The sequence below is a fragment of the Elgaria multicarinata genome, chromosome 6 (genome assembly GCF_023053635.1).
Source record: "Elgaria multicarinata webbii isolate HBS135686 ecotype San Diego chromosome 6, rElgMul1.1.pri, whole genome shotgun sequence".
NCBI lineage: Eukaryota > Metazoa > Chordata > Lepidosauria > Squamata > Anguidae > Elgaria > Elgaria multicarinata.
Window position 1 is genome coordinate 41,085,281 of NC_086176.1, and position 22,724 is coordinate 41,108,004.

General features: G+C 39.4%; 1 protein-coding gene across 3 annotated transcripts in view; it reads left to right on the forward strand.

The window, feature by feature from the left end:
• Positions 1-22,724, forward strand: part of PTPRD (protein tyrosine phosphatase receptor type D) — a 1,062,283-nt gene that overhangs the window by 955,423 nt on the left and 84,136 nt on the right. For all 3 annotated transcript variants that reach the window (XM_063129268.1, XM_063129265.1, XM_063129267.1), the window contains 5 exons: positions 1,058-1,218; positions 4,401-4,415; positions 5,380-5,492; positions 10,289-10,408; positions 12,480-12,577. In XM_063129268.1, coding sequence (XP_062985338.1) covers positions 1,058-1,218; positions 4,401-4,415; positions 5,380-5,492; positions 10,289-10,408; positions 12,480-12,577 — 507 coding nt within the window. The remainder of the gene's footprint in view (positions 1-1,057; positions 1,219-4,400; positions 4,416-5,379; positions 5,493-10,288; positions 10,409-12,479; positions 12,578-22,724) is intronic.

The window sequence follows — 22,724 nt, forward strand, 5'->3', positions numbered from 1 at the left end:
TACATGCTGAATAATTTCTAAGGGCAATGCACATGTGCTTATTCCAATATATATCCAGCAGATACATGTAATCCCATGCACACTTGAGGTGCTAAGGATTATGCAATTGTAATATATGTGTGTACAGTGCCTTATAGACTTTACATCAGCATGTAAGGTGGTGGTAGGCCCAATACCACACCGTATTGACTTAATCTCAACTCTGAATGTATAAGATTGCAATCATCATCTTAATCATCACTGTTCATGTCCTGTGCTTTATTTCTTGAAATTTCTGAGAGGTGCTACTGAGGCATGAATTTCATAGTGCTATTTTATCATGCCTTTAAAAGAAGGTTCTTCCTTGCCTCAAGACGTCTTTCTCACAGTGTTGCTCATTGCCAAACATCTTGGGCAAAAAGGGAGCTAATCAAGGATATGCACAGCTAGCTTCTTTAATTATAGTAATTTGCTACTGACTTTATCAGTGAAATGTAACAGAGTTAGAAAATGATGCAACAAAAAGGAGAATTCCTGAGGTGATCTAAATAACTAGTTGCGTTTTTGCTCTTATGTAATTCGTCTCTCTCTTATAAGTTATGTCCTTTTTATGCTTGAGTTGTTTTAACTGCGTGTAATACCATTTTAAAAAAAAATAATTAAGCAGGAATGAAAAGAGGGTTGTGGGAAGGTGTAGCAACAAACATTAACATTTTAACATACAAGTTACTTGGAATCTTTCAAATTGGCTCTTAAACTTGCCATATGTGTGCGCTGGGCTGAACCTGTTGAACTTAATTAATTCTAGTCAAAGAAAGCCTTTGTTTCCTGGTGGCTCTTTTTTTCCTTAGAGTTTTTTCTAGTCAACTGCAAAGAGGAGGTTTTGTTTAGTCTGCTTTTACACTTGAAGTTGTGTTTGACAATGAACATCTCGAGTTGAAAAGATAATACAGGAATAAAAGCTTTTGAGTGTGAAAGGGGAAATGGTAATACTCCCCGTAGCTCCAATTCACAAGAAACCTATGTCTTCATAACATTTTCTAAATTGCTACTAAATAAGAATCTCATTTTCCTCCAGACCATGTATGCAACCAGCCCATATTCTGAAACTGTTGTGTCAGTGGATCTTAATCCCCAGCCAATTACAGAGGAAGAAGAAGGCTTAATTTGGGTTGTAGGTCCAGTTCTTGCAGTTGTTTTTATCATCTGTATTGTTATAGCTATCCTGCTTTATAAAAGGTAAGTTTACAAAATAGTTTACAAAATAAGGGTGAGGTTTAGATATTTTGATTTACTTATGGGAATAGGCCCAGAAATGCTGACATTGCCCATGCTCTTGCTGCTAACACAGCAGCAGCTTCCCCCCACAGTTTAAGAGAGAGAAGTGCTTGGGGAAGGAGGTGACAAGATTTTTAACTTTTTTAAAGGTAAGCAAGTTGGGGGAGGCGGCCGCAGTGGGTCCACAATAGCCCAATTCAGACTTAATGACAACCCAAAGTATGGGTTGAGTATGGATTGTCATTGAATCATGGGTTGTTGTTGAATCGTGAATTGTCATTACAGGTAAAATCTGCACTATGGTTTAATTATGGGTTGTTAACCGTGTACAACCCAGGAAGAGAACCCATGATTTGTTGTTGGGTTGTGAACTCTCAGTTGTTTAACAACTCATAGTTAAACCATAGTGCAGGGGTTGTCCATAACGACAAGCCATGATTCAGTGACTACTCCTACGCCTCCAATAGCCTATGCCTCCAATACGCCTATGCCTCCAATAGCACAGTGTCTTGCACCAGACAGATTCATTGCAACGCTAGATGTCACTGAAATTTTCTGCAGTCAATAAAGTTCCTTGGTGATTCATCCATGGGAATAGACCCATTTGGGTCTGCTAAGTATAATTGATAACAAAAATCTTCTGTAACAGAAATATTTTTTAAAAAATAGGTCTGCACTTTGAAAATGTGTTTTTCTATGCAATATATCTACCTATTTCTTTTTTGTGGTGAAAATGTGTGCCAATTTTAGACAAATATTATGTTCATCACTTCAGAGCTGTGAGAAATTCTAGTAATGATGCCAAAGGGTTTAGTTTCCTTTAAATGAGAGAGCACTGGAGGGTTACAGTGTAATACTGTGCATGTCTACTCAGCAGTAAATCCCATCAAATTCAATGGGGGCTTATTCCAGGTTAAATGAGTATCATTTGCAGCTTTAGAGTGTATTTATGATATTCGTATCATTTAAAATATGTAATCAAGAGTAAAGGGGTGCAAATACAGAAATGAATTATCAGTTCCTCACTAGACTACAATTCCCAGGATTCTGTGAGGGAGGAAATGTCAGTTAACATGCTATGAAACCAATATAATTTTGTAGTGTAGGTAGGGCCTGGATTTCATTGAACAATTAATTTTTTCAGGCATATGAGGAATGATTTGAATGTTATATGGAACACTAAGGACAAGTTCAGATATTAGTTTTGGCAACTGATGTGCAGATTTAACAGCTGCATTAGTTACCTATTCTCATACTCATACAGTTGCTTTCAATTAAGCTCCGTGAGCTGAGATTTCTCGTTTTGCAGTACACCCTGGAAGGTACATACAGTATTTGTGAATTCCTTCCACCTACGTTTATACAAGTACGTGTTTATTTTGAGCTGTACGAATTAGCTCTAAATTCTTGGAACTCATTGACTTGGTTCGCACGATCAAACCAAGCCATCATGGCTTAAACAAGCCATGGTAGCTTGTTGTGAGCCACAGAGTGTGCCAGGTGTGATTTGCATAATCACCATCTGGCCACAATTTATTGTGGCATCCAATAGGGTTCTTAGAGGGTTGTTTAACCCTCCTCCAAGGCATGCTGCCTGGATTTAGACAATATGATAAGCTGCAGGTGATTGGTGATTATCGAAAGCCACATGACTTGTTTTGATTGTAGAAACGGCCCAATAACTCAGTTTCTCATGTAATATTTGAGAACTGGCTGAAAAAGCATCTCAATGTTGAACCAGAGGAATACTGTATGTTCCTAGCAGAAAAAAATGGAAAGGGTGTTTTGGCTTAAATCCAGCATCTCATGAGTGGACCTCTCTTTGCTGTCCACCCATTTGCAGTGCCCCCATACTTTCCAAATTTGCTCCCAGGTGTTCCCCAACCCTCTGGAGCAGATCAGGGGACATGGGGGGCAGGCTGAAACAGCATGGGGAAACCATTTTGCCTGCAGTTTCCTGTCTGCTGGTGGATAGCCAGGCAAAAAGAAGGAGGAATTAAAACATTGTGGATGGTTCTAAAACATTTTGTTGGTATTTATAAGAAATGTTGATCATGGAAACAGGGTTTTTTCTGTAGCATCATGCATTAACATGAAACATTGGCAAGAGAGATAAACAGATATAGATGCTGTCTTGTTTTAGAGTCTGGAAATATTTTAGCTATCTGCCCCCAAAAGTAAACTTTTCCCCTCTAGTTTATCCTATTCTGATAGTTCAAGCATATAGAGATCATTTCTTCTAATATTACCCTCTTTCTGATGTGATCAGACCTTGTTTTTCTACCCAGATAAGTAAAAAGAAGCATTTAAAAATATACTGCAAAATGCTAGGGTTTTATGGATGCATCTCATACTTTTATCCTTAGTTTTTCTACAGGAATACATTTGTTAGATATCTCGGTGTCCAAAGATGCAGACATCTTGTTTCCAAGTGATATTCATCCATAAAATACATAATTCATTTCCCATCTCCTGATATTTAGTAGATTAAGGCATTCTGCCCCCCTCCCCCAGAGAAAGCCTAAGGAGAGAATGGCTGAGTTCAGAGAACATGTTAACCCAAATTCAAGGGTTGAGTATGGGTTGAATGTGGCTTGTCATTGCACTGTGGGTTGTTGTTGAAACATAGATTATCATGTCTGAACCCAGCTGTGATAACAAACCATGCTTTATTAACCATGAACAATACACAGATCTCAACTGAAGAATAAATCATGGGTTATTTTCATGGGTTGTTTGTAGTTAACAAACCTTGGTTTATTAGTGCAGCTGGGTTCAGACAACTTGATAACCCACATTTTAACAACAACCTATGGTTCAATGACAACCCGCAATTAACCCATATTCAACTGTGTGGTTTATTGCATTGACTGGCTTCAGACAATGATTTTGATACATTCTCCATCCCAAACAAAACTAATACAAATGTTGCTTCAGTTTCTTCAGCCATGAGGTACTTCCTATGAATGTACATTTTGTGCTCAGTTTTTTTCCTATGTGAAAATCACATGGTTTTATGAGATGTTACTTTTCTCTTTGAATAAAGTGTACATCCTAGTCGCTATAGTAACGGTTGCTCCTTTTGCCATTGGCCAACTAACATTTAACCTTTTTCCCTCCTTCTTTGCTGCATAATAATGGAGCAGTAAACCCGACAGGTGAGAAGTACAGAGCAATTGCTTTTATTTCCTTAGAAATGGGGAAATGAGAAAACAAAATAGAGAAAACATAGCTTGATTGGGTTTTCAAAAAGAATGTTTGTCAATCTAAATGAACCTGGCCAGATGTACAAAAGTGAAGATGCCTTAAAGCAGGATTTGAAATAGAATGCTTCTTATTTCGGGCTACCAGTGAAAATGGCTTTCATTCTTTCATATTTGCTTCATCTTGCATTTTAGAACTATAAAAAAAAAAACAATTTACAAGAATTCTTGGGACTCACTTGAAATGATGCTCATCAGAAAACGCAGCTGCAATGGAATTGGCCAGTACCTTTCACCTCCTGTAGTCTCATTTTCAGTTGGGAAATAATGTTGAAGAAGAGGTTCTTCCTTCCCCATGAATAATCTTGTGAAGCCCCCAATTTTATAACAGTGTTCTGCATGCCCTGGGATTGCACCCACTGGGCTCCTAATTACAGAGAAAGTTAGACATGCCTAATCCTATACAGGTCTACTCAGAAGTAAGACCTATTGAATTCAGTGGGCTTACTCCCAGTAAGTGGATTTAGGATTGCAGCCTAAATCTCATTGAAATCAGTGAAACTTCAGCACTTTACTGTAAGCTTGAGTGTCATTAATTTCAACAGAGTTTAGGCATGGCTCATTAACTTTCATCTGTGCTAGCTCCCTCCAAGCAAATCCATTATTGTAATGATGACTATAGGTACTGGCTGCTTGGAGATTTTTTTACTTATAGATTCATGTATATTTCTATATACCAGTTGTTCTGTTAAAGATGCTGCATATTTTTCATGAATTGTACAGAATTTGGTGTCTCCATGGAGCTTTAAAAATACAGAGCTATAGATGAAAAAGAGGACAGTAGGATAGATATGTTCCTGTTAATTAATAAACTTCTTGATTAATCTTCTTAATGAGTATGTTCACTTTCTCCCTGTAGGAAAAGGGCAGAGACGGACTCTAGAAAGAGCAGCATACCCAACAGCAAGGAGATTCCTTCCCATCATCCCACAGATCCAGTAGAGTTACGCCGCCTTAATTTTCAAACTCCAGGTAAGATGCAAAACATTTTTCATTTTATAAACTGTGTAGTATCTACATAGACTCTGCATAATTTTTTATGATATAAATTAGGTGTAGAAAGCTGAATAAAAGCATTTAACAAACTCCTTATTTTGATTTCTGAAGACAAGACATTTTTTGAAGACACTGTCAGTTTTCTCTACTTTTGTCATTCCCAGAAATCAATGATCAAGAGATTTACAAGTTGTACGTTTTCTTTTTGTTGGGCTCATGGTGGGTAATTGCACCAAGTTAATTGTATTTCTTTCTTGATGGGCATTATTTTTACAAAGCCCTTATCTATGAGTTGGTGTGGAGATGTCTCCCTGTATTTAGTCAATTGAGGGCAATCTTGTGATTACTGTCCAACTCCTGTATTTCATGTGCAAAGCCCTGGCTTCAAATACTGCTTGAGATGGAAACCTGATTAGGTTGAACCATGGTTCACGGTGGTGTCACTGTAACCCTTGACCACGTACAAGATGAGCAGAAAATGGGTAGGTGGGATGTGAAAAGGCAGGGGAATGGATCGAGAGCAAGGAAATTGTTCACAATAATTTGAGTCCTTAGAATATAAAAGGATGATTGCAGGATGGAGTTCAGCGACATGTGAGTGGGTGGTGAGAGTTGGGAGGCTTTTAGGTCAAACTGTGCAATTACATCTGTTGAACTGTTGGTATAGCTTCCTAAGATCAAAGGTTTGGTTTAAAAATATATCCCTTGTTAGATATGGTTCCTTTAATTCCACACATACCTTCCCAAAACTGCCTGTAGAGCGAGGCAGCCGAGCTGGAGACGGACAGGTTGTCAGCAAAGGGAGAGAGAGCTCTGTGGAACTGAGAGTCTCTTTGTTTTCAAACCACTCTTCCCTTGTGTCTCCATGTACAGGCAGACATTGGGGGTGGATGGGTGCAGTGACACAACAAACGAGAAATAAACTAGGATACTGAGTTCAGACACAAGGACAAAAAACAGCTAACTCACTAAGAAACTATTGTTATTCTGTTTTGTTGGCCTTAATCAAACTATATTGGGCCTGTACAAGTTCAGCCATACAAACAACCCAGATATAAGCTAAGGAAAACATGGTTTAGCTTTACACCTGAGCTATGCCAAAATCTTCTATGCATAGGTTTTATTAAGAAGTTATGATGAATATATAGTAACTATAGAATCATAGAATAGTAGAGTTGGAAGGGCCTGTAAGGCCATCAAGTCCAACCCCCTGCTCAATGCAAGAATCCACCTTAAAGCATAGGCATGATCAAGCATAGGCAATACATACCCAGTCCCCACATGTATTTATTTTTTGTGTGAATATGTTGTCTGAGTAAAGGCTACATTTATGTGCTACATTTACTGACCAATAAACAAAATCTACAAAATGTAAGTAAATACCCTTCTTTACAAATACCACAATGGTGCACCTATAGTACATACACTCAGTTGTGAACTATAAGACTGGTTCACACATGCAATCAAGCCATGATGCCATTTATGATAATGTGAAGAACCGTCCATGTGAACCAGACTATTATATGAAGGAAACAGTCTGTAGCGGGTAGCAATTTTCCATGATAATTACAGCTGGAAACAATTCCTCTACACAGTCTCAGGAACAGATAATGTTGGCTATATCTATGAAAAAACACTTCACACTGGAGTTTCTCTATACATTTCTCTATACAGGAGGGACCATTCAACACTCCATCTTAAGAATGACCAAGGCAGACTCTCTGGCTTCAGTGTTCCCTGCCCGGTTTTTGTTTGTTTGTTTTGTCTAACAAACAGCTTAATGAAGAGTTCTAAGGAATTCAAAAACTCGCCTACTATTTTGTGACATTTTGATTGGTTATAATACAGATATTGCCTTGTCTGTGGATTTTCAGGGATTTTATGGGCCAACATGGCTTCCTTTGCTCTGTTTCCTAAAAAAAAAAAAAAAATGTTTTCCATGTTCCTAATTTAAACACAGATTTAAATAAGTCAAATCCACATGAAGTGGTTAAGCCCACTTGGATTTTCAAAGAATTGAAAAGACAATTTTAAACATTCTGTCAATGGATTTTCTTAGACTCCAAGCTACAAGATACCTCCAATTTGCTTGTCAGTTAGGGGAGTAAGATTTAGACATTCATTGGAACTGACCCCCTGCTCATCCTTATTGAAGCACCAAATGTTTCACACCCAGAAGTTATTTATATAAGTTGGCAGCAATTAAATCTTTATCTCATTAGCGATCAGTACCTCCTAAAAAGGATACTTGGAGCATAAGAAAAATAGTGTTAAACAGAAATGTTCATATAACATAAATATATAATATAAGCCACTCCATTGCAGAGAGATTAACAATTTTCCTAGTTCTGCAATAGTAAACCAAGCTTGTACATCGCTCCGAAATTTTCAATGGGGAGCGGTATATAAATATTGTAAATAAATAAAACAAATAAGGTTGAAATTGCGCATTAAGGAAATTAGGTTCTATATTTCTGAGGGTCCGGCGCTTGCCCATGGCATAAGAGGAAGGCACCTTGTTCAAAATATGCATATGTTTCTCTTTGTATATTTCAGACAGAAAATAATGTAATTGTTATTGGTTCCTAATCCTTATGCATCATAGTACAAACTAATTGCTTTCTTCTGATCTGGCCTCTAAAAATTAAGCATCACAGGTCAAGAGTTCTGCCTTTTGTGATCATGACTATTTGTTTGAAGCTAGGCTGCAGTATAATCAACTCTTGTGTGAAAAGAGATTGGGGAGGGGACTGGTTTTGCTAATTTGGCTCATAGACATCAATGTATTTATGAGGGGATTCTAACTGAGAGATATTCTAATCTTGAGCATGTCTGAAACGCGTTGCGCCCTGTCTGTATTAAAGGCACAAGAAAGTCTTGTACCCTGGAAGTAAGGAAATTTCAGCTGAAAACCCCACTTGAGCCACTTCCTCTGTTAAGATGAAATGTTTTCCTTGAGGTGAAACGAAATAAGATTTTCATTTGCACCCATTTAAAAATAAATACGTCCAAAATTGGAAATGAGTTTCCCTGTTCAACTCTAATATCTTAATTCACACTTTTCGTTTTAGTACTTGTCTTGCTCAGCATTCTGAAGAGTGAATGCAAGACTTGTGTCTATAACACACAGCAGACACATGCCAGGAAGCTGTGGCTAATCATGGATTTCCACTGTATACCTCCTCTTCACACTTTACAATGTTCACCAGGAGGTGTTAAGTGTATATGCAGCAAACACATCTTTAATATAAAGTGTGAATCGATCCTTAAGGTGTGTTCACTTTCTCAGATGTATACCTCAGTGGAAGCTGAGCAAATGTGAATATTTATCTGTGAGAACTAAGGTGCAGTAAAACTTTTACGCATCGTTCATCAGTGGGATAAATGTTGCCTGCTCTCACGGTTGTGCCTTGGTATTGCTGCACCTAGCATAGCTCCTTTATGTTCATTATAAAATTACCACCCTTTCCAGGAAAAAACAGCAGCAGCAACACATGATGTGGCTTAATTTTTGTGGAGCTGAATGCTTCTGTCATGTTGTGCTATGTCTCTTCTGTACTAAGCACAAAGGGTTGTTGCCAGTGAAATCTTAGATATATGTTTTTGTTGCATTTTGGTTTGAGTTAGATCCACATAATTCCACACTTCTGGAGAAAGAGCAGATATTGGCATATTGAGTTAATAATGTCTAGGAGGCCTTTTCATTTATTTTGTATACGTATATATTAATACAAAATGCTCTAGGATACATAAATGAAAATGTACATCCACAAGTGGGTGCATTGTAGATCCATAAAATAACTTCTCTGCATTTTGTGTAGTATTCTTGATGTGCAGACGCACAGTCCATGATCCGTGGTTGAATTCCCACGCATATGCTGAGGACAGTATTTGGTCGTAATATGTACCAGTAGAAAAATAATTTTAGAAACCATCTTTATAAACTAAAACACATTACAGTGGTATTCATATGTGAGTACTATGTTTCACAATCAGTGAATAGTCAAGTTTTGTGTGTGTTTTTACCGGGGTTGGGATATCACCATAAAAGAACGTACACTTATAATTATTTCCTTGTATGAGATGACTGTGAAACGTTATTGAAAAGCACTCAATTTGTATTAGTCATAAAATTAAGACCGCTGCACTGCAATAATCACCAGATGGTTAATTCTAGAAGATGTTGGCTTTTATATCCCTTCTCCAAAAAAAAAAAAAATTATGCCACCTTTTGATGAGCCTCTAATCTTTAACTGCAGAAGGATGCTGATAAATATAAATAGTAGAACATAGATGTAATGGTTGGCCTGGGTACTTCTTTCAATATGGATGCATCAGTGGTTGAACCCATGAAGAAAAAGGGCTTAATTCTTTAACATTCTTAGGCTGCAATCTTATGCACATTTACTTTGGAGTGAGTCCAATTTAAGATAGCATGGTTTACTTCTGAATACACATTTGCCAGATTGTTCTGTTAATAATTTCTTTCTGATTTCTCTGTGTTTTATTAATAATTAAACAACATACCCATGTGGCTGCCATATTGAACTCCAATTCTGCAGTAAACTAGTCCATGAATTCAGCTGGATGTGTTAAGGATATGTTAAGGTGCTCTGATCTTCCCACCTAGTCGTTCCAATACTAAATGTCCACAAAAAGTTTGTGCATGCAAAAAGAATGCATTTGTCATTGTGAAAACTGACTGAATATTATGGTCTTCTACTGCTGTTACTAATTTCTTTCCCATTTCCAATTGGCTTTACTTTTTACAGCTTTGAGCAGTAATTCAGTCCCCTACGCTTCCCTGATTGGCTCTGTGTCCTCCCTCTCTAGCCAAACTACCACTCAGTCCTTATATGATAATAACTCTCTCCCACGATTCGCTCGAAAAGGTCTAAACATCTTTGTCTCTATTATTTTCTCTGTTCAATCACTGTTTTAGATGTTCCATCATTCAACTTCCATTTCTGAATAAGCCTAGCATTTTCTTGTGCCTTTTTTTTTTTTAAAAAAAAACCTTTTATATTTTTCATTGGGGTGCTCAATCTGGATCTGGATCAAGTATATTTCATGGCTACTTTTAGATAATCACCCAGCTTAAATGTTGCATACGATGAAATGGGAGATATCAAAAGTGATGCATATATATATATAAAAAATCATTGTAGCTTTCCCTTCCAAGAAGTAGTTTCCACAGTTTGCGAGGGATTCTTCTGGCTCACTTGATCTTACAATATAAGCACACAGACCACACAATCGAAAGAACTATTGTGTATATAATTACTTTGGCTACACAATGGTATGCAGTACTATTTTCTATGCCACAAACAAGATTTGAATGATATGCTGCTGGTCCTTCCTATGGACTTTATTAAGCTAGGTAAAGAAATATATAGCAAAAGCAATTTTATGAATTATCTATATCATTTCCTGGTCATGTCATATAAAGCTGTGCCACCACAATGGCAAACTAGCTTTCTTTGAGCATACCCTTCAAATTCATGGTGGTGAAACAGCCTGAACTGTGGAAAACGTGGCTTCCAGTTAGAGCCCCCCACTCCTCCCTTCAGTGATCATGGTTTTGCTTTATAATTTCAATACATTATGGGGTTCGCTAGTTTTAAAAAAAAATCTAGCCAACTTTGTGTCTCCCTGCAACAAGCTATTTTATTCTAGGCATGCTTAAATAACGGGGGGAAATTCGGTGGGTGGAAAACCATCCATACTGATTGGTTGAAAAGAAATATCCACAAAAAGTGGACTTGCTAAAATCTTCAGCTGGCAGATCATGCTAGTTGACCCCACATTTCCTCTTTCGCCCTTTGTCTCTCCCTTTCCCTTGCTGTCTCCTTCTCCTGTTCCCATCCCTGCCCTCAGCCTTCTCTGTATTCACCATTTTTCCATTGGTAGACAAAGATGTTTACACCTGAAGTAGATTGTAGGTAATTCCTGGGGGTTGATAAAGGGATGGGGTTGAGAGCTTTTCTCTGAGGTACTAGGGTCAGCCAGATGTTTGTGTTCAGCAGCACTGAGTCTGTACAACCCCTGCCTCTACAATCTGCTACTAGTGAAAACATTTTTGAAGCTCAAAATGTCTGATGTCCAATCTTGTCTTTATTGACTGTTGTCTGTAAGCAGCGGTGCATGTTACTCTGGCAATCCATAGTTGCATGTGAATGTCCTAAACTTTATACAATTCTTTGTTTTTGGGAAAAAAATCATTAGATTCTTTCCTGTCTTACTTAGTCAACTCATATTAGCCAGTCCTCCCTTCCCTGAGACACAGTAATCTATCCATTTATTTATTTTATTTTATTTTGAATGAGTTTCTCCACTCCCTTTGCCTTGTTTTGTTTTATTTATTTATTTTTACAGTTCCTTTTTGCAGAGTCAAGTGTTTCTGGTTACCCCAGTAACCTACATTCTTCAAGTTAGTTTTCCTCATAAGTCACTTTATTTTCTGTCAGTACTATTGTATCCCTTTAGGCTTCTTTGAATGGCTTCTCCCTGCCCCCAGTTCATCTTTTGTTCACCGAAGTCCAACACTGTTTCCATTTCATACAGCACAGGAAAAGGGGTTTGATAGACATTAAGAGTCATTACTCAAAGCAGAAGTCAACATCAGGTCTAACTGTCTCATTTTTCCCCACCTAGCTAACCTCATTAAGTCTTGGCATAATAACTTTTTCTTTTCTTTTAACACTAAGAATGTTAGCTTTGGGAATATGCTTGGTGATTTTATTTTTACTTATTTTTTTTTAGTAATTTGGCTTCAAAGCTCATCTCTCCAGAGCATGTCTTGCTTTGAGTGACTAAACTATCTGCCTGCTTCTGTCACCTTACAACATCTTTACTATTTACACATTTTATAGCCATTCTAATTGCTATATTTTCTAAGTCTGGATTTCATAGCCTTCTTTTATTATTTTTCAATGCCATTGTCATTTCTCTCTCCATCAACAGGTATGGCTAGCCATCCTCCAATACCTATTTTGGAACTTGCGGATTCCATTGAAAGGCTGAAGGCTAATGACAACTTGAAGTTTTCCCAAGAATATGAGGTAACTTTCCCCAAGTTTCTTAGAGGCTGATCCCCTGACCACTTGGAGTACTATTGTTATATTAATTGGTTGAGCTTGGTGTAAGTAGTCAGTAAAATACATCTTCAGGCTGTAATCCCAAACACATATTGAGTGCAATGGGACTTTCATCCAAGTAATGCAGCAAGACTTAGCACACATATAGTAGATAGTAAGCCCTACTATTTCTTCTGAATAAACATGATGCATAGGATTGCACTGTAAATGTATAATTTAAGACGATACCATGCATTATTCGTGTGGAATTCTGAACATTCTAAATTTCAGGGCCTTTTGAGAACAATTTCTTGAAGAGTCAAAATTCTCTTCAGGTAAGGAAGATATTCTAAAGTTTCAATCATATGCCCTTTGAAAGAGTGCTCCAAATAGCCAGTGCTCTGCCGGCACACTCCAACAGAGCAGAAGGAGCAGTGGAGACGATTTTCTCCTGTCTGTCCATCTCATTGTTTTCATTTCTTCTAGAACAGTGGTCTTCAACTGGTGGGTTGCAAGATCATGTTGGTTTGGACTAGTTGAATACTACCCAGACCCAAGGCATATGAGCTCATTTAGAGAGGTAGCACTGCTGGGGCCAGAACTGGGGCTGGGACTAAAGAGGCCACAGGGTCCCACAGATCCCAGCCTCTCCTCTCCTCTCCCTTCCCTCCCCAACCCATTGGGGCATCTTCCCAAAGTCACTTTTACAACTTTGGGGAGCAGCTGCTGCAGTTCATGCCAAAGTATCTGCAAGCTTGGGGAAGGGGGAGCAGAATCAGAACTCAGAGTCCTCCTCCTGCAATCATAGGTGTGTCTACAGGAATCTATCGAGGAATCTGAAAAATCCTATGGTTCCTGGGATGCTCTCTCCGGAAATGTAGGATTACCTTGTAAATGAATTATGTTCCATTTAGGTGGGCAGTGCTGACCTTAGGGAGGGTCCCTGTTAAAACATCTGTCTTGGGAATACTCACTGTTGCATGCATGTTCACATGGAAATTCAGTATCAAATACCTCTGATCAGCGATAAAGTTAGGACTTTTTGAACAGCCAAAAAAACATAACTGCACAAAAAAACATAACTGCACACCTCTGGCACATTACCTTTGACTCTGTGAATGATGTAGTAAATTCAGTTTAATTTAATACAGCTAAAATCTCTGTTATTAATAATGTCGGACGGAAAAATTGAAAAGCAAGTGAATACTTCTAAATCATAATTTCATTTAATCATCTATGAAGCTTAAATTTTGTGTCCAATTAATTGATAGTTTATGATGCTGTCTAACAGTAATCTGGGCTGCTTTCATTACCTTATGTCAGAATAGCTTAAGAAGATGTGTTGGTCCACTGAGTAAATTTGTTGTAGATCAAGGATTCTGTTCAATGTTGTTATAGGCTATAACACCATCAAGGCGTTATTACCTCTCCCATCAATAATTCATGAATTGTGGGTTTTAATGGTATCATAACAGGAAGCATTTATGAAATACCCTTTTAATATCCTATACATTGCAACTCCCAAGATACATATTGGCACACACATATCAATATGTTTTGGATGAAGGGACTTGGACGGCATCCAGTAAACACCATACACTATTACTGCTTCTTGAAAAGGACAATATGGTTTATCATGCAAAAAAGAGAGAGAATACACAAGGAAGGACAACTCCACTGCAGTATTTATGGCTATTATTCCAGGGTGAAATACTCAAGAGGTCACTGACATTGTAGTCCATTTCTGATTAGTTGCATCTGTGGCTTTACCATTTCTTAGAATACTTGGACATAGTAGAAATCATTTGTTATGAAGAATCCAATGCAAACCTTTTCTTCAGTCATCTCCTTGATTACCCTAACTGTTCCATCATTCAACTTCCATTTCTGGATAATCCTTGCATTTTCTTCTGTCTTTTAAAAACCTTTTGCACTTTTCATTGTGGCACTCAATCTGGATTTGGATTAAGTAAGGCTACTTTTAGAAAATCACCCAGTTTAAATGTGGCATATGACAAAATTATTATTATTATTATTTATTTATATAGTACCATCAGTGTACATGGTGCTGTACAGAGGAGATAACAAAACTGATTCTCTTTCTTCCTGTTCACCCTTCTACTTTCTCTACTGTTTCCGGTGCCCACCATGTTATATAGCATATTAAAGTACAATTTCACAACTCTGTCGCAATCATGTTATGAGTTCGCAAATGTCATGTTAACACATCACAACACATCAGAATTCTGGCTTATTGTGAACAAGATAGTGTGCATTGCCCAGCCGCAAGTGGGAGCAGCTAAAGAAATCATGAACTTTCCTTCCTTATTGTTCTAAGCCAAGAGTGCACAACCTGTAGCCAATGGGCACGTGCAGCCCTCATTCCCCACCCCCGCCAAATTCCACCCACAATCGAGCTCTCTGTTACACACGATTTATTGTGACACAGCAATGCCGATCAGTGTTGCTGGGAAGGAGAGAACACTATTCGGGAGGGACAGGGGTCTAAAGCTGGCTTCTCTGCCCCAAGGACCCAGGGGTAGTAGACCTTGTTGCATCCACTCTGCTTATGGCAGTGGAAAAGAACAGTGAAAATTGGATTGCTGGAAGGGGTCTAAAGCCTCCTCCTTCCTCTAGTGATCTGAAAGCAGCCAGCATCACTGCTTCTGCCCTGCTAATGGTGATGCAGAGGCAGCAATCCAGTTCGGGATCAAAGTAGTCTCCCTCCCACCCCAGCGAACTTATGCATGATCTTTGGAATGGGAATGAGATTAAACTATGCCCCTCACCCTTCTGTGTGTGTGTGCATGAGTGGATGTGAGGTTCCTGCCCCACCCCGTGGACAACCTTCAGTCCCAAAAGGTTGTTCACCCCGGATTTAGACCTGCCTTTTCCAACCATGTGCTCTCCAGATGTTTTGGGCTACAACTTCCATCATCCCTGACCATTGATCAGTCTGACTTGGACTGATGGGAGTTTCAGTCCATAATATCTGGAAAGCATCAGGGTGGGGAAGCCTTTTTTCAACACTACTTGTTGATATCAGATATTCCATTTCTACTATCTGCATGTGAGTAGACAAGAACAGCAATTGATAGTGATATGTTTAGGAATTTACACTGTACAGAAGGAATGTTGTGATGTTTGTGCGAGTGACTGTACATGAACGAAAAACCGACTGCCAGTAAATGACAGATGAAATACTTATGTGCACAGTTTCTGTAGCATGATCTTTGTGAATGAACACTAAATAATTACATACAATTGGCAGAAAATCACTCCTGAACTGTGTTAAGTATAACTTTAAACCCTAAAATGACCTTCAAGTCAACATATTTATGTGACTACCAGAGACTGCGTTTTCATCTTTGACAGTAATGAGATTATTTTTCAGATAGGGCTTAAGGCTTTCTCTAACATAGCATCATTAAATGATATGCAATTGGAGTTCTGTACTGTAACAGTAGATGTTCAACTGCTATTTAAAACTCTCCTGCCTAAGATACTTAAATATACTGGATCTTTATGCTCTACATCCTTTGAATAGAACTTCTATTTGTATAAAGGTCATACAGAACTGACTTATAAAAAGTTAAAATTGTTGAAGATACTGACAAATGGTTTCCCCCCACAAATAAGCAATCTACTCTTTACAGTCAAATGAAATGTGAATAGTACTAATTCACCTAAAGGTCTCCATACAGCATTACATTATAATGTCAGTGTCGCTTAGAACAGTTAATCTCTGAGTCATTAGCCTTTGTCTAACTCTTACTCATAATGGGTATGTTTTAAAAGGATAGCTTAAATATGTATTGATAACAGTAAAACTACCTGTACTTTATTGTTAGCAGTTTTGTGAGTCTGGAATTTAAAGAATTTTAGAGCAAATAGGTAGGACTGTAAAACAATATAAGAATATCATATAAAGCAGGGATGGGCAACTCATCACCCTCCAGAGGTTTTGGCCTACAACTCCCATGATCCCTCACCATTAGCTATGCTGGCTATGGCTGATGGGAGGTTTAGGCCAAAACATCTGGAGGGACACAGGTTTCCCAGCCCTGATATAAAGAGTGTAGTTGTGGGCACAGTTGCAATACAGTTGATTCCAAGAGTTACATTAAGCAATCAAGTTTTTATTGTATATTCTTTCTCAAATGATGCCCATGCCACAACACTCATCTCCTTTGAAATTCCCCTCAGTTTTCAGAAAGATTTGACATGAAGTCAAAGTGAAGTTCATATCAAATGGGATTGTTTAACTGTGCAATATAAATGGGTTTGGTTTTGATGCCTTAAGGCAGAAGAAGGGCCAGTTTGCCACCTAAAATACTTCCAGGGGCTGCATGCCAGAAAGGCGTAGGGGTGGCCAGAGTCCATCCCACTCTTTCTCACGTCATTCACACAGACATGTGCACATGATTCATACACAGATACGTGCATAAGATTCATATACAATAATCAACACCATACAAACCCCACTTTTCACATACATACACAAACCCCAATCATACACACACAAGCATCATTCACAGATGTGTGTGTGTACACACACACACTCACACACACACACGCACACACACACACACACACACACACACAGAGTTCATATACATACATGAGCTTTTCTCCGCATTGATCAGGGAAAGGGACTTATCTTTGATTAGCTGCTGATCAGAAAAAAGAGATTTTGCCTGGGGAGAGAGGCTGAGGGGGACGGGGAAGAAGCTGGTGGGCTGGATGGGGAACCTCCATGGCCAGGAGGTTCCCATCCCCATGAGCCAAGGCTTCTCCTCCCAATTGACCAAAGGATCTTCATGCATTAAGAGAGTGTTATACTCAAGCATATCACTGGCACCGTGCTGGAACATACATTCCAGTTTACCCCATCCTATTTATTGATATTTGTGTCCTGTCTTTCAAGATAGAATTCCCTTCCAAGGCAGATTACAAGTAAGCTAAAGATACATTAATAGAATAAAATAAAATATAAGCAACATTAAAACAAAAATAACTCACAAGGATCTATCCCATAAGGCAGCTGGTGTAGAAAGAAAATACAAATTAAGAATTGAACTTAAATAAAATCTATTACAGTTACGTTCTCCACTAATTCATAAGGTAGCCTAAGTAAAAAGACTTACAATGATTCCAAGAGTTTTTCAGAAGTTCCATCATTTTCAACCAAAGTATTTTAAAAAGTATGGATTAGGAACATAGGAGGTTGCCTTTATAGAGAATCAGACCATTGGTCTGTTTAGCCTGGTATTGTTGACACTGACTGGCAGAAGTTCTCCAGGGTTTGAGGCAAGAGGGTTTTTTTCCCCCTGCCTTACCTGATGATTTGAACTTGGGACCTTCTACTTGCAGAGCATGTATTCAACCATTGAGCTGTAGCCTGCATATAAAAGAATGGTGTTATTATTGTGCTAATCGGAAAGAGATGTATTACTATCTCATCTAGGTTCCTTCAAGAAGGATGGTTGTTTTGATATACTAGATTACAGTTTTGCAATTTCTATCTTGTACTATTCTTCGTTTTGTGTTTTGTTTTTCTAACTTTATCAACCAGAGCAAACTTTTCTATGGTTTTCTGCATTTTTCTCCCTGTTTCAGGGCACATGTGTGGGGCAATGCAAATATGGATTTGACAGCTATTAAACAGTTGGGCTTGTGTATTTGGAAATGTATCCTTTGAAATTTAACAATAATATGGTGATATGAAAGGAGCCCACACACTACCAGTGAATGCAGAATGCCAAATATAACCTGAAGCAGATTTTTCCAGCACCTTGTAACATGCAAAGTGCAACATTATATCAAATACCCACTTAGTTCTTAATTGCTGCTAGAGCATTTTCTTCTGAGGCTTTTAGTCTCCTGATTTTAATCATCAGCTGATTGACACTTACCAGTCTTGGTGCTTTAAGATATTTGATATAGGCAGAAAATATTGTGAAAGTGTAGGCTTTTGTTTTGAGGTTGAGCACCTGCCGTGTAACACACGTTAATAACAAATACTAATAATAGCATTTCAGTGTCAGTTCAACTCAGTACAACTTGCTGGCATGACAAGCTATGCAAATGTGGCCATACTGCAGTAAAAGGGCAGATCCCTGGGGGATCTTCCAGGATTGTTCTGTCCCATGTGTTTGAGTCTTGATTCTGTCTGCGTGCGTGCTTCAGTGTTAAGCAGCTGCATATATGCATGTAGGTGTGCATACAGCTGAAAAACGGGCAGGGTCATGCACTCACCATATCTTTGCAAGTTGGGCGAATGTATATGCACATAAGATAAGACCTGATTTGTGCATATAGAATTCTTCTCCCTCATAAAGGTTCCCAGGTGCCTATTCCTCAACCGTGAAAAGAACAAGTGAGGTACAACTGGCCCAGAGAGACAGGAGCATAAGGAAGAAAGTATGCATTAACCTAGCCTGCCAAACTGGCTGTACATCATTTTAATGGTTCTTCTCATCAGGCTTGGTGCTTGATGTTAAAGGAAGTCCTTTGCGTTAACATTTAATATTGAGGAAGGTGAAGTCATGTTCTGGCTCCTTGCCATGCCGCTGTAACACTGGTAGATTTACTAGATCTTGTCAGCGTCAGTGCATCATCAGATCTGTGATGGAAGAGATAAATAATTTACAATTATTTCTGCATCCCTTCTCAGGGTCTTTCTGCTCCTTCCTCCTGTACCCCTATATTTCGTTGAGCAGCTGGTTTTCCGGAATGGGCTTCTCCAGAACTGCGAGCATGGGGTTGCAGGGGTGTGTACACTGGGCTTCAGCTGTGGAGAAATCAGCAAGCCTACTCCTCCCTCTGCCCCAAGCACAGAATACTTCACTCAAGTCACTAAGGGAAAAGTAAATGTGCTGCTAATCATGCATAGCAGAGCTTGAGTGTAAACATGTACAGCCCCAATTCAGATCAGGAGCGTCATCACACAGGGGAAAGTTGTGTTTCCTTACCATCGCTTCTCAGCCCGCATGTTTGTTCCTCAATACTTCCGCTTTCAAAAGAGGAAGTAAACAACATGCACATAGCCCATTCAGTGGGCCATTTTGATCAAGCTGCTATGCACTCAGCAGGAGATAGCAGCAAGTTCCGTCTCAAAAAATAAGTTGGACTTAATGGGATGTTTTTTTGTCTTGCGAAGAAGGCTAGAATGAGCAGGAGGCATGTGGGATGCAGATGACATCGTGAGAGGGACCTGTGAAAATCCGTGAGTGCCCAACAACGAGCGTACCATAAAACGCTTGTCTGATGATGCCCCAGAGCTCTGGTAACTCAGGAGGGGAATTTTAGCTCCCCCGCTCCTGTTTTTGTCCCTAAATTCTACACACAAATACACCATGGAGGGGGTTAAAAAAAGAGAAAAAAGTTCCCATTGCCCCTAACTCTACCAAGATTCAGCAGAGTTTAAAAGAAAAGTCTTGGATTGGAAAGAACACGCCTTCAGATTCTATAATATCACACTGAAAGATATGCTGCAGTGATTAAGAAACAATTAGTGTAACAACCAGTGAAAAATTTATTACTCTGTCTTTTTAACTATGATGTGGAATATATGAATGTTTTGCAGGTTCACTTTTGCCTCTAAGCAATTTCTGATCCACTGTTTAAAAAAAATAAGAGGGAAGATTATAGGCTGTGTGTTTTTGTTTAGTGTTTAGTTTTAGTTACAGTAGTCCACTGCTCTTAGCAATAAATTATAGTGTCCGGGTGGCACCATATTCCTGTTTTGTTATTAGATTCCTGTGGAATGTTATTTTCAGAGTTGTATTTTCCATGTTTGGAAAATGACTGCACTGCACCTCCACTATAAGAAAAGATCCCTCATTAAAAAAATGCTTCCGAGCAGGCTGAAATACCAATAGCCAAATAATTCTACCACTGAGACTGGAAAGGCCCTGGTTCAGTTGTCGAAAATGAATTGCATGCAACAGGTCCCAAGTTCAATCCAGCAGGGCTGAGAGAGACCCATGTCTGAAATCCTGAAGAGCTGCTGATAGTCAACATAGGCAAGCCAAAGCTAGATAGAGCAATACTTTAGTTCAGTATACGGAAGCTGCCTATGTTCCTGAGGACAAAGCTACATGTAACTTCTTTCTTACTCGAAAATAAGCACCGCTGGGTGGGGAGGGAGCTCCAACTCTTCGTCCTCTTCTGTGGTACTAAAAGAAGGATCATTCTGCCATGCCCGGCAAAGCCTGGGCATGGGGAGAGGTTTGCGGGCAGGGCAAGGGAAGAGGCGTGCCCAATGGTGATTGGGAATTTGGGTTTGGGGCCACCAGGCTGGGAGGAGTGACCTAAGGGAGAAAAACTGGGCACTTACCCTTCCACCCCTCTTTGCTTTGCGTGGCTGGTGAGCATTCAGAGGCACTGTTTTCAGTGACACGTAATTCCCGAGGGCTCCCAGTGTTGAGCCTTGTGGTCGGGCTGGGAGATAAGGATTACCTCTGAGGCTGACCTTTCTCACCCTACCTTGAGCCTAGTGGCCTGGGTTGGGGGGTGACAAGGGAAGGTTTCCCTATCCCGTAGGGGGACGGCCAGGGGGGGAGGGCAAAAGAGGCTGCGCCAACCCCCGGACAAGAATGCTCGCCCTTGCGTAGTAGCAAGGCCTGTGTGCAGGCCAGGCTGGATGCCCATTAGGATTACCCCCTTTTGCAGATCTTGAATAAATGTGGCCCCTGTTTAAACCCAAAGTTCTGTGTGTCATCTCTTTATTTTTGCGTCTGCCCCGCAAAGAGAGACATCGCTAGCAGCTACATGTAGTAACTTGTAGTTTGGGTCTAACTCTTGCTCAGCGATTCTCCATACTCTCTGTATTGGCATGTATAAAAGTGGGAGGAATGTTTCATTAAAAGGTTAGAATATAGGGTGAGGAGGCCTCCATATACCATATGAAATAATTGTCCTACTGGGTAAATGAAAAAAGGAAAAGCACACCCACCCCTACCCTAGAATGCCCTTGCTAGCAGCAGCAGGAGGAGGTGATGGTGGTGGCGGAAAGCACTGAGCTTCTCCACTACAGCCGTTCAGAACGTAATGGGGAGACTGGAAAGGCCATCCATTAAATCCATTTATACTGTTTTTATGTTTCTGATGGTTTTTTAAATCTTGTATACTTTTTAATGTTTACTATTTTTAATTGTTGTAAACCGCCCAGAGAGCTTCGGCTGTGGGGTGGTATATAAATGGAAGGAAGAAATAAATAAATAAATAAATAAGAGGAAAACCTATTAGTAGGTTTTTTAAAAAAAATAATGGTGGAAATATTGCATCATTATATAAAGAGTGCCCATCATCATCATCTATAATAATTATTGGAAAACTTCCACATCTGGTTACAGTCTTTTTCATTGCCGATGATTGATGACACTGCTTACACTGGCAGTTCTTTGGGGGTTCTAGCATGCCAGTTGGGTGGAAAGAAGCAGACACGTTGGATTACCAACAGCCGAGATCTGAACTGATCACCCAGCATGCAGGAATCCTACTATACTGAATTGAAAAGCAAGCATCCTCCACTACACATGTCCACTTTGAATACTGGGCAAACAGTATTCAAAGCTGCTGGCAGAAAGGATGTCCTGTTCACACCTACCTGTATATCAGGAGAGCAGTAGAGAACTCTCTCTGTCCTTGCCATTATTCAGATGTTCCCTACCCAAGGCTGGAAGAAGGAAGTGAAACATTTGAGCTGCATTCCTAGGCACACTTACCTGCGAGTAAGTCCCATTGAACTTGGAGAGCCTCACTTCTCAGTAGACATAGGACTGTGTTGTAAATTATGCTAGCCAATATGCATTGCTCAGCCATTGTGGAGCTGCCCTGTAGACATTTAGGAGTCCTTTCTTGTTTTCAGCTAGTATCACAGGGAAAACTTGAAAAAAACGGTGAGGCAAGGACTCCAGAGTCTATAGGGTGATATTTAGGCACTTAGCTTTAACCTCTTCCAATCATTGATGCCTTTCCATGACTATTACTGTGAGTCTGAATGTTTTCCCCAGATTCTGACAAAGCAGATAGGTGTGGGAGAGCATGTCCATCTTCATCAGAGCATGTCCAACTTCAAATAAGGAAGCTGGGATGAGAGCCACCCTTTAAAACTCTTTATGGGCCT